This window comes from Manis javanica, chromosome 3, assembly GCF_040802235.1.
Source record: "Manis javanica isolate MJ-LG chromosome 3, MJ_LKY, whole genome shotgun sequence".
Taxonomy (NCBI): Eukaryota; Metazoa; Chordata; class Mammalia; order Pholidota; family Manidae; genus Manis; species Manis javanica.
The window spans coordinates 40,427,757-40,441,854 of NC_133158.1; the positions used below are offsets into that span (position 1 = coordinate 40,427,757).

The window sequence follows — 14,098 nt, forward strand, 5'->3', positions numbered from 1 at the left end:
AAGACTGCACATGTCACGCAGGAAATGGGGAGGTGCTCCTGGGCTTGGGCTGAGCTCAGGCAGGCGAGGGACCAGGTTGGTGCACCAGGGCACTGAGGAGGAGGCAGGTCGTTCTCAGGCCCCAAGTTACTGTGCCAGTCCTCGTTGCTGACTGAGCTCCTGACCCAGCCTGAGTGCCTAACCAGGCCTGTGTGGCCCGAGGGCCCTCAGTCCTCTAGCAGTCCCCGCGCGTCCCCTAGTTCTCTGTTCGCCCCCAGGCCATCGGCGTCCTGAGCGTCCCCTCGTCCCTGCGCGCTCCCAGGTGTCAGGACCTCCGGACAGCGCGTGGCCCACCCCGTGACGCATTTCCAATAGCTGGGAACGTCGGCCCCGCGGGGCGCGCACCCGAAACACCGGGGCGCGCGCATCGTGCACGCGCGCCATCACGTGACCCACGCGCGGCCAATTGGCGCGCCGGGATTTGGGGGGCAAAGCGCGGCCCCGCGGGCAGTTGCGGCGGGCCGAGAGCGTGACTCGCCCGCTCCGGCGCTGCTTGCTTCTCGCCGCCCGCGCTCTGCGCAGCCATGTCCGAGGAGAAGCCCAAGGTAAGGGCCGGGGCACGGGCCGTCCGGTTCCCCCCCCCGCCCACGCCGCCTGGTCGCCGGCCCCCGTGGCCTCCGGGGGTGGGAACAGTGCCGTCGGCCGGGCCCGGCCACCAGGCCTCGCGCCCCTCCCCCGGGCGCCGCTCGCTCCCCTACCCCCCGCCCGCGCCCCAGCCAGGCCCCGCCCCGACAAGGCCCCGCCCCGACAAGGCCCCGCCCCTTCCTCCGGGGAGCTCCGCCCGGGGCGGCCTTAGGACTCGGGGGGCGGGGCCGACGCGGCCCAGGAAGGCGCGGGGAAGGCTGCCTTCGGCTCGGAAGCCCCGCGCCGCGACCCCTCCCTCGCTCAGAACTGCGCCGCCCCTGACCTCCGCCCTGCCGAGACCCTCCGCAGGACAGCCGCTCACCCCGGGACCCGCGGTCCGAGCCTCGGGCCTGGCGGCGTCTGCCGAGGCGTTGCTGAGGCTTCTTGATCCTCTGCGGTTCCCGGTGCGGAGAGCGGAGAGGGCGCGAGCTGGGGACCGGCGGCGAGGCCGCGCGGATAGCCGGCCAACCCCGCGCTCCGGCTGTGCGCCCACCTCCCCGTCGCCGTCCTCGGCCGCGCGCCCACCTCTCCGTCGCCGTCCCCGGCCGCGCGCCCACCTCCCCGTCGCCGTCCCCGGCCGTGCGCCCACCTCCCCGTCGCCGCCCCTGGCCGTGCGCCCTTCCTTCCCGTCGCCGTCCTCTAGCGCCCACCTCCCGGTTCCTAACTGCCCTCTAGATCTTGCCCACCCTGCGCGGCCGCGCCCTCCTGTGTATACGCGCTTCACTCGGGTGCATTGGCTGTCAGTCTTTGGGAAGGCCCGCGGTTGTGTTAAATACTCTTTATTAAAAACAGGATTGTGAAGCTTTTCATATGCACTCTTGGCGTCCGTCTGTTTGACCAAGTGGAAGATCTGCTGTTGAGTTCTATGCTTTGCACAGAGGCTCCCTCGGATGCCAGCCTGGCGCTAGAGAGTGCGCTCCTTCAGCTGAGGTGGGAGCCCCTTGTGCCCAGGCGTGCACGGGAGGCAGAGTCGCGTGGACCTGGGTCCTGGAGCCCATGGTCTGGCATTTGCACTCTTCCTGCCCCCTTGAGAAAAGATCCCATTCCAGAAAAACCTCTCCAGATGCAGTCAGAGCTGCCTTCGCTTTTACATTTTGATTGCAACTCAGCCTTTTACGCTGCTTCTCCTGTCCTGGGTGGTTTGTTTATTCTGGGCTAAATGTAAAGGCCCGTTCGTTCTGTTTTTCTAGGTGGCTTCCTCTTCCTGAAGTTTAAATACAATGACATGCATATGATACTCTTCAGTGTGTTTAAACTTCACTCTGGGGTGGTCACCATCCACGGTCCAATTTAGATGAATAAACTTATTTTAACTATTGCCAAACTGACTTAGAGGTGCACCTCCTGTGCCCTTGGCCTGCTCAGGAGCTGTTCTCTCCTCCGGGCCTGGAAAGGAGGGGGACGACGCACACACTTGTGGCGATGGAAAAACACCGTATGGGTCAGCTGGGAAAACTGTCTGTCTCCCTGGATAGCTGAGGCAAGGGATTGACTGTAGTGAATGTGGTTGATATTTTCAGGGTTCTCTTTTTCTTTTACTCCTTGTTTGTTGGGAATTCACCAGGGGTCTTGGACAGGTGCTCTGTTTTTGGTACCCCAAAGTTGGAGGGGAGAGGTGTCCAGGCTGTCCCTTCCTGTACCAACCCCACATCCCCCTGAGCTTCCCCCGCTGCCTCCCTGTGCTCATCTGCAGCCACTGTCCTGTACTTCTGTTTGTTTTGTGTTCTGGTTTCTGTATCTGATTGTTTTTTTACATAGCCATATCTTTTCATTAAAAAAGCAAATGCATCCTCTATCCTTTTTAACACCATGTACAAAAATTAACTCAGAATGGATCAAGGACCTAAATGTAAGACCTAAAACAATAAACTCTTAAGAGAAAACATAGGATAAAATTTCACTTGGATTTGGCAAAGGTTTCTTGGATATGACACCAAAGACACAGGCAACAAGAGAAAAACAGATTAGGCTTCATGAAAATTAAACTGCATCAGAGACACTATCAACAGACTAAAGAGGCAACTCCAGAAGGGGAGAAGATACTGCAAATTGTGTATCTGACCAGAGGTTAATACCCCAAATGTAGAGAACTCCTAAAACTCAACAACAAAAAACCTGGTTGAAAGACAAAGGGCATGAACAGACCTTTTCCAAGCAAGACATACAAATGGCCAACAAGTCCATGAGGGGATGCTCAGCACCACCGCCGTCAATGCAAACGACAAAGAGACAGCACCTCACACCCACGGGGATGGGGCTGCCATGAAAAAACCAGAAAATAACAGTGCTGGTGTGCATGGGGAGAAACGGGCCTGAGCACTGCAGGTGGGAAGGTGACATGGTGCAACTGCTGTGGACAATGGCTCAGCAGTTCCTGAACACTGAACACAGAAGTGCCACGGGACCCAGCAACTCCACTGCTGGGGGTATAGCCAAGGGAAGTGAAACAGGGTCCTGAGCCATCTGCACACCCAAGTTCACAGCACCGTGCCTCACGGTGGCCAAAACGTGCAAGTAACCCGAGTGTCTGTCCATCTGTGGATGAAGGATACACAAAACGTCCATCACACAGTGGATTACTTAGCTTTAGAAAGGAAGTTCCGACGCCCACACCACGTGGGCGAAGCTCGAGGGCATTACACTCTGTGGAGCAGGGGAGACGCAAAAGGACAAATACTGGACCCCATTTATGCGAGGACCCTAGAGCCGTCAGATTCCTGGAGACAGAAAGTAGGTTGGTGGCAGCCATTCTTCAGGGGCTGGGGAAGGGAGAATGGGGAGTTGGTGTTTAATGGGGATAGAGTTTCAGTTTTACAAGACGGAGAGTGGAGGCAGATGGTGGTGATGGTTGCCCAGCATTGTGCATGTATTTAATACCACAAAAATGGTTAAAATGGTAATTTTTATGTTTTGTGTATTTTAACACAATTAAAAAAAAGAAAAAAAAATTCTCTAAATGCAGTGTAATACCTGGATTGGATCCTGGAAAGCATAAGGGCGTTGGTGGAAGTACTGGTGAAATAGCAGAGAAGCTTGGCATCCCATCGCTAGTGCTGTGCCCACGTTGGCTTCCTGGGTGTAACTGAGGTGCCGTGGTTGGGGAAATGCTGACACGGGGGGCACTGGGCAAGGGCTGCACAGGAGGACTCTCTGTTTTGCAACTTTTCTGTAAATGTTAAATTATTCCAAAATAAAGCCTTTACTTGGAAAAAAACAAAAATGAATGCATCCTTAGTCTCCCATAATGACGGGGATGCTCATGAGGAGACCCAGCTCCACCATGGCCTTGGGGCACTGGGCACCCCCATTGGCCTCGCCTGGCCGCCCCACACTGCAGTCGTGGTCCTGGAGAGGGCCTGGCCATGCTGGTGCTGGGGTGGCCTCGCCACAGGAGGAGGTGCCTGTGGCCCCGGGGTGCGTAGAGCCGGACATCTGCCTTAGCCTGGCTGCTGGGATCTCGCCTCCTGGGGCCACTGCCTGGGCCGCCCCGAGCTGCCTGGACGGAGCTGCGAAGCCCCTTGAGGCCCCCAGGAGCATGTGCACGGATGTGGCCTCCTGACCCCAGGGCCCTTCTGTTGGCCCGGCTAGGGACACAGGGAGGAGAGTGGGGTCCCCAGCCCAGGAGGGAAGGGCAGCCCAATCCTCCCAGGGAGCCTGTTCCGGCCAGCCCTCAGCTCTGACATGGCAGTCAGCTCCTTGGGTCCACAGCGGTGCAGGACACGCCGGAAGGATGAGTACCAGGTGGGGAGAAATGCACTCGGTGCTCCTTGATCACCATTGGAGCTATTTCAGATCAGCTCGGGTCAGCCCCAGCATTTTGTTAAAAACTGAGCAACTCCTTCCTCCCTGAACAGTGCCAGGTAAACGAGGCAGCCCCGCCCAAAGGGCCGTCTGTGGCACATCCCACAGGGAGTGCCACGCGGGCTCCAGACCAAGCCACCCTGGTGGCCGCTGCTCCTGAACGGCGGCTTCTTGCGTTAATTCCACATGTATATCCAGGTGACAAGACACCCCAGTCATGTGATGGTTCAGGAGCCTTGTGTGTGTGTGTCATGAATTACATAAGAGAAACGCTGGACTTGCTCCCTTCAGGTAGGATGGACTGGGACTGGAGACCACAGGAGCGCTGGCCCCGCACCTGCGGTCGGCAGCAGGAGGTGGAGGCTGCGTGTGAAGTCGGGACCCCCGGCCAGATGGTGGCACGCCACTTTTCTTTAGTCGTAGACACTTGTCGTTTGTTCTATTTTACAGTCCTGTACAAGTGTATTTACCCTGAGAACATGCATTTACTAGTTTCATAAGTGTAATCTTAGCACAAAGATGGATTTTTCTCAGAATTAACTATCTGAAATATGGATATGCACTACATTTCCTTACAAGTGGATGCTTAGCAAATAGAAGTTAAAAATAAATTCTGTGTAAAAATAATCACATGAGTGACTGGGTTGCTGGAGATTTTCAAGAATTAGGTTGGTTTGAGAGACTTAAACTGCAGCAGTTACCTAAAGACTCTCAGTTTTAAATGGAGGTTGTTTTGAGACATGGTGTTGAGGCCCAGTCTCTCATTTTTTGCAGGAGGGAGTAAAGACAGAGAACGACCACATCAACCTGAAGGTGGCCGGGCAGGACGGGTCTGTGGTCCAGTTCAAGATCAAGAGACACACTCCACTGAGCAAGCTGATGAAGGCCTACTGCGAGAGGCAGGTGTGTCCTCCCGCCTGGGGCCTGGGGCCTGGCGCTTTGCCCTTCAGAGCGAGCCGCGGCCCCTTGAGTCACTGGAGTCCAGGCTGTTCAGGGTTCCATTGTCCTGGAGGCGTGTGTGTGCACCTGTGTCTGTGGGTACGTGCGTGTGTGCACATGAGTGATGCCTTTGGGGCTGTTTCTTGTCAGCCCCTGTCATCTCCTGGTCGCCCTGTCAGCTCTCTTCCCCGGGGATCCTGCTGTTCTCCCTCGGCAGGCAGGCCATGCGGCCGACTTGCTCCGTGGAGGTCGCCTTGTGAGTTTGTCCCATGCAGCCCTGTGGCTCCTTCAGGTGCCGCGGGCACACACAGGTGGAGACGCTGCCCACAGTACCATGGTTCCCAGAAAATCCTTGATCCTTTCCTGTTATTTTCTGGTTTCCAAAATACTCAGCTGACCGACTAGCCCTCTGCCCCAGACAGTGGTGTGCCATGCTGGTGTCCCTGCGGGTGCCCTGGGGCTTGTCCCACGGTCTGATCTGCTCTCCCGGGCTCTCGGGCCCCCTGTGGCCGCAGCCTCTGCTCCAGGGCCTGGGCCTTTCTCTGAATGCTTTGAAAATACTAGTCGGTTAGTTTCCACACTTGGCTTTGACCCTGCTGGCCTTGGCATTTTTATTACAAAAAAACCCTTAAGAAAGGAACATGCTTTCTGCTCACCCCAGGCCACTGCTGCAGCTGCTCCGCCTGCACTTGACTCTCAGTAACTGGGCCACTACTTGTATTTCTGCCTGTCTTGACTCGGGTTGTTTCCCCCGTGAAAGGAGAACCTTAGCTCCCTTACATGGCCGCCACATGCCCTTCCTGTGGTGCTCAGGCACCCCCATCCCCAGCGCCCTGGGGGAGGGCTGGCCTTGGTCTGGTGGTGGGCATGGAACGTTCTGGGTGCCTGTTATTGGATCACCCCATTCTCTGCTGTCCTGCACGATCCCCTAGGTCCATCGCCCTGGTGGCCCTCTCCCACATCTTGTGGCTTTGCTATTTCCACATCCCTCTGGCAGCTCTCCTCCTGCCCCCTGGGCCTGCCATCTCCCCAGAGCTTCCTCAGAATTATTCTGGAAACTTCTCTCACTTCCCTCCCAGTATTTTTTAGATTAATCTTCTTCCCCAGTCTTGATGAAACATGTCTTCCAGTATCCTGTTCTGAAAAGTTGTAAGTGCAGCAGCTTTGAGACCCAGCGTGTTTGAAAATGACTGCTTTTTATAAGCCTTTACGCTTGACTATTTGGCTGCATGTAAATGTCTAGGTGGAAATTCATTTTCTGTTTTTGGAGCTAGTGCAACATTTTCTTCTCTCTTTCAGTGTTGATGTGAAAAGTTCAGGGACATTTTGATTCTCTGTCTTTGTATGTGACTTGGTTTTTCTCTGAGAGCATCTGGGACACATTCCTGTGTTCTGGAATTTCACTGTCATGTGGTCTGAGGTGCATAATTTTTTCCCATCCACTTCTCTGGGCCCTTTCGACCCAGAAACTTAGTTCTGCTCAGAATGGCTGTGCACTGGTGGGCTGACGGTTCAGGCCCCTGTGCCCCTGCCCCTTGAGAGACCCCGTGCACCTTGAGCTGCTGCCTCTGGGTGTGTGGTCAGGGTCATCTCCCATTTGCACTGGGCTTTGTTGTGCTGTTGTCCCCTTTCTGGGATGTTTTCTGTTCCTACCTTACATGAGGGTCTTCCTTCTGCCATGGTTTCTAATTTCCAAATGCTCTTCATTTTTTCTTGTGAGGGCTTCTTTTCTCCCCAGTAGCCACTTGCTGTCACTTTCCAGCTCCCTAAGAATTTCAGAGGTGTGGGTGTGGGACTGTTCTCTGCTCTCCTCCTCTGCCTGTGCCCCTGATAGCCTTTCCTTCATGTTGGGCTGATCTCACATCTGAGACCTTCTTTGCATGTCCTGTAATCCTCAGTTAACTGCCCACAGTTAGGAAGGAAACCCTAAGAGGCCCGGGAGCAGCTGTGTGCAGAGGGGTCCTCAGGGCCGCAAGCCGCTGTGAGGTGCCTGCCGGGACTGGTGGCTCTGTGTGGGCTCCCGGAGGTTACGACCTGTGAGTTACCAGCTTCCCAGAAGTGGCCCCCCTGCTCCTGCCTGTGTACCCGGAGCACAGCTGGATGGGACAAGGGTGCTTGGAAGTGGCGGTGGGCATGCTGGCTTTTCCTACTGCTTGAGGCTGGCAGCTTGTTGCTGCCTCACTTGCGCCTGGTGTCTTGAGGCCCAGGCTTCTGAGGCTCTCTCTCCAGAAGGTATACCTTCTACCTGTGGAGGGACAGTACCAGGCCTCGTGGGGTGGGGGACCTGATGTGCTGTCTGACAGGAACTTTGAAGCAGTCATCCAGCCTTGGCTGCCCACTGCCTGCCTCCCTCAGACCTGCGTCGCCTCTTCGCCTCTCAGGTTCTGCGTTTTGCTGCCCCCACCCCCACCCTGACTTTGGGGTCTAGTGTCCATGGCGCTGTAGCTTCCAGCCCAGTGACATCCTTTGTGTGTCAGCCTGTCCCCATTCCTGTTCTTTGTCTTTGTTGCTGCCTTTATTTAGAAGGTTTTAGGAGGGAGCAGAGAGTGCATGTTTAATCCTGTCTGTCCTGCTTACATGAAATCAGAACTGCTTTTTAAAAGGAAATGTTTCTGCATACTGAGCATGTTAACCATTCCCTTAGGACACAGAAGGGCTGCCTGTGCTCCTTTCTGGATAGAAAATGCCCTCCTGTTGCCTTTCTTCAAGGCCAGAGTCACTGGGGCTGCTTTCTGGTTTATGCAGTCTTCTCATCATGGCCTCATTGTCCTCTGAGCTGTTTCCAAGAATCCCTTTTGAGGTGGAGAAATGGTGGTGCCGACAGCACAAAATTCCTGCTCAGCTTTGGAGGGGAATGAGGGGTGACTGAGGCCCAGCACCAGGGACTGGCAGATGGTAGAATAGGGGTTCATGGGAGTATTGGTGTTGGGGCACCACTGAAATGGGTTATAGGCCCACCGGCAGGTCTTTGGATCAACCAGGTTGTGAATCTGTATATTCAGAATTCTTATATAAATACTTGATATTTTTGGAATTAATGTGTTAGCTAGCAATATTTAATGATAATTTCTTTTTCTTTTCAGGGCTTGTCAATGAGACAGATTAGATTCAGGTTTGATGGGCAACCAGTTAATGAGACAGATACCCCAGCACAGGTATGAGCGCCAGCTTCCTGTGCATACTCGAGGGCTGCTTCTGACCTGCATTTGACCGACTGCCCTTTGGGAGGCTCCTATTTGAGAGTCACTGATTGGTGCTCACTAAGAATGCCTTACGTTTTCTTAATGGTTTCAATTATCAGATCGATGTTTTAATTTTGAGGTTTGATTTTTCAAATGAGAAAAATGCGTTGTCAGACATCATCTTCCATATTGGGAGATGGAGTAGGAGGCCTGGGTGCTCAGCAGAGGTGGTCCAGGGTCATAGATGAGGACCATTGCCCACCCAGTGTCTGTCTAGGCCATCTGGGCAGGTGCAGTTACACCCACTAGTGATCTGGACACTTGAGTCCGCAATGCTAGTCACTTTGTAGCTAAGTTCCTGGCTCGGTTCTTGTGCTGTTCAAATATTTATGCACAAGGGGTGAAGGTGGAGAGGAGAGGCAGCCTTGTACTGCTACGGCAGAGCGGTCAGCTCTTCAGTGGGGCTTCTGGAGCCAGGCTGGCCCTCCAGCTTGTCGCTCTGGCCACTGAGTACCCCATAGTGTCTGCAGTGGGACGGAGCCCTGCCAGCCTGACAGTACCGCTCTCCATTTGAGAAATTCCTGGGAACCCTGCTGCTTCCAGCCCTGGGTAGTCTCTGTATGAGCTGGCAGGAGCTTCCTTTTGCTCAAATAGGCAAAGGTCGGGGTGTTTGTGTCCCTGCCATGTCAGGAGAAGCAGGTGGTAAGCTCTGCACCAGCTCTGCCCTGGTCTTGAAGGAGAGGGAAGGAGCAGAGAGGAGAAGCCAGTGTGGTGGGTCCCTTGCTCTCTTGGGTCCTTCTGTGATTGTTTGCTTTGGATGTCATACATGAACCACTGCACTCAGGATAAAGCAGGTGGCCCCTGCCGAGCCCTGGGACTCAGTGCCACTCACTGGATGTTCCTAATTATAATCTGATTTTGTGTAATTTTCAGTAAAAATTTTAGACACTATTTTTAAATGAGTTTTGGGTTTTCTCTCAGTTAAAAAGTCCTTAGCTTTGACCGTTCTTTTCGAATTTTGTTAGGGAAAGCTGCATGAATACATAAGGTTTATTGGAAATCCAAAACTAGGCATCCCTTCCCTGCATGTTACCTGAGGGCTGGCCACAGAGCAGAGGTGCGATGGGGGCAGGGGCATCCTCTCGGGGAGGGAAACAGCTCCATGCACAGGTGGACTTTGCAGATTTCCTGTTCCTGTGATGGTAAGAAAACTAACAGCTTCCCTCTCTCCCGCTGTGCCTGTTGCAACACCCCTGCCAGCTGGAAATGGAGGATGAAGACACCATTGACGTGTTCCAGCAGCAGACAGGAGGCTCTTGGGAGACCAGCCCTTGCTTGGGGTGCCTCCATCCTCACATCTGCTATTGAATAGTGAACGCGTGACCATCCGAGTCGCAAAGGAGCCCGAAGCCGAGAACATTCACCGAAATTACTTTCCTCCCTCTTTGTACTGCAGCTCAGAACTCCATCTGCAGCAGTGAATCCACAGCTTAGGGCTGGCCAATCACAGTCATATCTTGGTTCAGATAGAACGAGTTGCGAGGTTTCTTGGGTTGGTTTTTGTTTTTCCCTCTTTCTGTAACATTTCCCCCAACTTGTGGCCTGAATGTCCACTTTTAGTCTGGGTGGGGATCTTCTCCCAGGCATTGATCCCCTGCCCCCACTGCTTATTGCAGTCATGTAGAGAACTCACATCACCACAGTGGGGGGCTTCTGTTGGACTGAGTGTTGGGGGCATGGTGGGGAAGGAAGAAACTTTCACTTACACTATTTCTTGTAGGCACAGGTTTTTAAAATGCTAATGTTGCAAATTATGTTTTGTCAGAATATGGTAAAGTTGAAGGGAAATACTGGAACACTTTTTAAAGAATAAAAAGAAAAATAAGTCCTTCAGGAACATGGCCCTGGGCACTGTGCTCCTTGTACCCCCAGGGGCAGGGTCAAAGGCTCAGGACCCATGACCACCCATTGCCCTGCCATGTTGTGTGGCAAGCCTGGTGTGGCTGAAACTGGCTTATCCCTTGATATGGAAGAAAGCAACTCCCACATTTCCCGCTTGATATTAGTACTGTGGCCTCAGATTTCTTCTAGTATTTGCTTCTGATGAATAATTATGGTCTATACATAAAAAGGTAAGATTTAAGTATTGCTGAATTTGCAGTTTTGTGTTAAGAGCTATTTGAAAGTGTGGTTACAAATGAAGCTCATGGAAAAATGACTTCGTCTTCTCATGGGCTTGTGCTATGCTGCTTTCCAAACAGGTATGGAATTTATGCATTAGTATGTGATTTCAGTTCTGTGAAGCATTTTGGGATCTGTACCAATTAACCTGATAGTTCTGCTGTCCACCTGTGTGGATCCACTGATGGTCCTCCTCGGTTGTTCTAGTCACCTGCACAGTGACCATGACCATCATCTCTTGCTTGCCTCAAATCTTGCTCAAGATGTTTGCATTTCCTCTGTTGTGCTGTTTGGGTGTGGGTGGGATGTCTGCTGGCTCTCTTGTGTTTATTCACCAATTTGTACATTATTTGTTGTCCTTTACTACTGTAAACAGTAAATATAGTTTGATATTCTGTCTCTTGGCTTGTATTAAATACTGCATTTGGAGGTTGGGCGTACTGTCACAGTATTTGTGTTGACTAGTTAAGACTGATTTAAAGGTGTGCTGCTGAAAAGTGATTATCCACCTGATGCTTCCTGTCTGCAGCCCTGGCAGATCACCTGCATTGTCAGACATCATCTTCCATATTGGGAGATGGAGTAGGAGGCCTGGGTGCTCAGGTGTTGGCATGTTCCTGCTGAGGGGTGCATCCTGTCTCTCCTCAGCTCTCCCAGCTGACTGAGCTGAACTGTCATAATTACTGCACTTTTCTTCTCCTGGGTGTTATGTAAAGAGAAGATAGGTTTTTGGAGGCAGACAGATCTGGACATTAGGCTGGGCTTCTCAAGTTTTTTGGTATTTAAATGTGAGACTTCATGCAACCAACAACCTACTCATGTATCTGAAAGGACAGTATTGGACTGCGTGTTTGTGATCTCGATCCTAAAAAATGCATACTTGTGAGGTGTGTTTGTATTGTTAAATCTCATTCAGTTCAACACATACTTACTGTCATGTCCAGGTACTGCGGCTGCATTCAGGAACAACTCAGACAAAAACTCCCTGTCCTCACGGAACATGTTTTCTGGTTAGAGTAGATAATAAAAATATTAAGTAAATTACATATTATGCTGGTAGATTATATAGGACATTTCATAGTAAATTCTACACAATGGCACGCAGGATGCATATAGGTAAATGCTGTAGAGGAAACTCTTCTTTCTTAAAGGTTGCATATACCCTGTGTGGCAGAGCCATAAAGTACTACAAGTATTTACCTTCCTTGGAGTCATAAGAATGGGGTTTTAATAATTAAATAGATCACTGAACCCCAGGGGGTCAACTGGGAGTAGAACCACAGCATTATGAAAAAGCACCCTCTGGTTATCCCAGTACACGTTACACAGTTGTGGAGAAGCAGGAGCCTGCGGGGGTAGCTGGAAAGTGGCTGTCCCTCCGCCTCCTGAAGCAGTGCCCAGGGGCTCCAATCAAGCTTGGGGGCCTGCGAAGTCGGTGGCTGCTGCTAAGGGGCCCTGCTGCTGTACCACCTGCGACGGTCTCCTGGATGCTCCCTCTCCGTGGAAGCTAAGGCCCGGGGAAGCCCAAATTCCAGCTGTGTCATAACGCAGAACCAAACTACCACGATCACCAATCTGCTTTCCCAAACCTTCCAAAGCCCATGTGAAGGCAGGCAGAGGGGCAGGTGTCATCTTCGTGGGCTGCGCGCTGAAACCGCAGTTGGGCATGAAGTCGCCCTGGCAGGCCCACGTGCCCCAGGGCCATTAGCCGGCTGCTGGTGCTCAGGTACTCCCCTCACTGCATCCTGAGGGCACCACCCGAATGTAGTCTGCGCAGCCGGCCGCCACGCGCTCTGCCCGCCGTCCCCCTCCGTCTGCCCCATGCCGGCCGCGTCGCAGCCGTCCCTCTCCCCGGCGCCAGCCCCCTCCTTGCAGGGCCCTCAGCCGAACGACGAGACAGGCGGTAACACACTCCCCCCGCGGCGCCAGCGGCTCCGGGATCTTCCGGAGGGCCCGGCCCCCAAAGGCACGTGGGCCGCCGAGGGAGGCGACGCCAACCCAGCAGGCGGCGGAAGAACCGGGCTGAGTGCCGGGACTCCGGGATCCCGGGCGGGCAGGAGGGTGCGCATGCGCACAGCTCCGCAGAGGGGGGCCCCCACCCCGCCTATTGCGCACGCGCTCCGCGCCCGGAAATGCTCCTGTGCCCCGGAAAGGCTCATTGTCCCGCGGCGACCCGGAAGCGGCCGGGCGTCGGGCGAGAGGGACGAGCACTTAGGAGACGAGGCCGGAAGGCAAGTCTGTTGCCCGTACCATGGCGGGGACGGCGCTCAAGAGGCTGATGGCCGAGTACAAACGTGAGTGAGGTCCGCCCGGAGCCCCGGCCCCCGCCCTCGTACCCCCTCCGTGGTCACCGGGCCTGTCAATGCGGCCCTGCCGCGCTGCTGGGGAGGCCCCGGGCGCAGGCCGGCGTGTGGCGGCCCGAGTTGAGCTGCGGGAGTTGAGGGCTCTCCACACCACCGAGTCACACCCGTTTGTTCACGGTTAGGAGCTCGGGGTTTTCGTTCTGGTAAATTGTGAGCCACTGAAGTCTCCGGTCGCCCGCCTCTGCTGTGCCGTCGTCTCTCGAATGTGTAAATAGACTCGTAAAGAGAACTCTTTAAAAAGTAGAAGCTAAACGTTACCGCTGTTAGTTCAGGAATGCGTAAACGCCCGCGTTCAGTCCTAGCCCTTTATCTTTGCCTCGTTTAGTAATTTAGAGGGCTCCCTGATTCCAGCCTCGCAGACACGTAGTGAGAGAGAGGGAGGGAAACCGAAACGGCCTACTGGGAAGTCAAGCAACCCAAAGAGTGTTAAGAGAAAAAGCGCATTGTGAAGAGTTGGCGGTGAAAGGTCAGGTTTTGGTTTTCAAGAAGGGAACAGAGTTTTCGAACAGTGCCACCTGTCAGTCTTCCTAAGTAGTGTTCAGAAAACCTCTGCTCATAACCAGTAACGTTTTCTGATATTTTGGGCGAAGCAAAGGGAGAAGTGGGAACGTAGGAATATTCCATGTTCTGCCTTTGTGCAGTGGCATGCTCCCTTCAGAGCTGCCCTGATAAGTCCGGATGCCCTGTGTTGTAGGTGTTCCGATCAACTGTGGAGACTAGGTGGCAACTCGAGGGTGGTTAAGAGCCAGGCCTCTGGAGCCACAGACCTGGGTTCAGACCATGCTTCTGCTTACTAGCTCTCTGAACATGGCCCTTGACCTTTACACTTTTCCTCATCTGAAGATTAATGCTTAGCGAGATGCCCAGTAGGTAGTTCTTGGTAATGTTAGCCATTATTGTTATAATCACATTGAGGACACTTTCAGGAGAAAGTTGAAAATAAACTAAAATAATGAATGTAATAAGAAT

The 14,098-nt window shown here is 53.6% G+C and overlaps 2 protein-coding genes across 6 annotated transcripts in view; both read left to right on the forward strand.

Moving 5' to 3' along the window:
* Nucleotides 1-429: 429 nt before the first annotated feature.
* Nucleotides 430-11,163, forward strand: SUMO3 (small ubiquitin like modifier 3). 2 transcript variants are annotated; one of them, XM_036994893.2, is made up of 4 exons: nt 430-584; nt 5,239-5,367; nt 8,487-8,558; nt 9,846-11,163. In XM_036994893.2, the coding sequence occupies exons 1-4, from the start codon at nt 564-566 to the stop codon at nt 9,951-9,953; spliced, it is 330 nt and encodes a 109-aa protein (XP_036850788.1). In that variant the 5' UTR covers nt 430-563; the 3' UTR covers nt 9,954-11,163. The 2 variants fall into 2 exon arrangements, with proteins under 2 accessions (XP_036850788.1, XP_036850789.1); XM_036994894.2 differs by lacking the exon at nt 8,487-8,558.
* A 1,756-nt stretch (nt 11,164-12,919) lies between these two features.
* Nucleotides 12,920-14,098, forward strand: part of UBE2G2 (ubiquitin conjugating enzyme E2 G2) — a 45,389-nt gene continuing 44,210 nt past the window's right edge. For 2 of the 4 annotated variants that reach the window (XM_036994881.2, XM_073231239.1), the window contains exon 1: nt 12,920-13,060. The gene's annotated coding sequence lies outside the window, so the exon portion shown is untranslated. The remainder of the gene's footprint in view (nt 13,061-14,098) is intronic. The other 2 variants (XM_073231240.1, XM_073231238.1) reach the window with 1 other exon arrangement.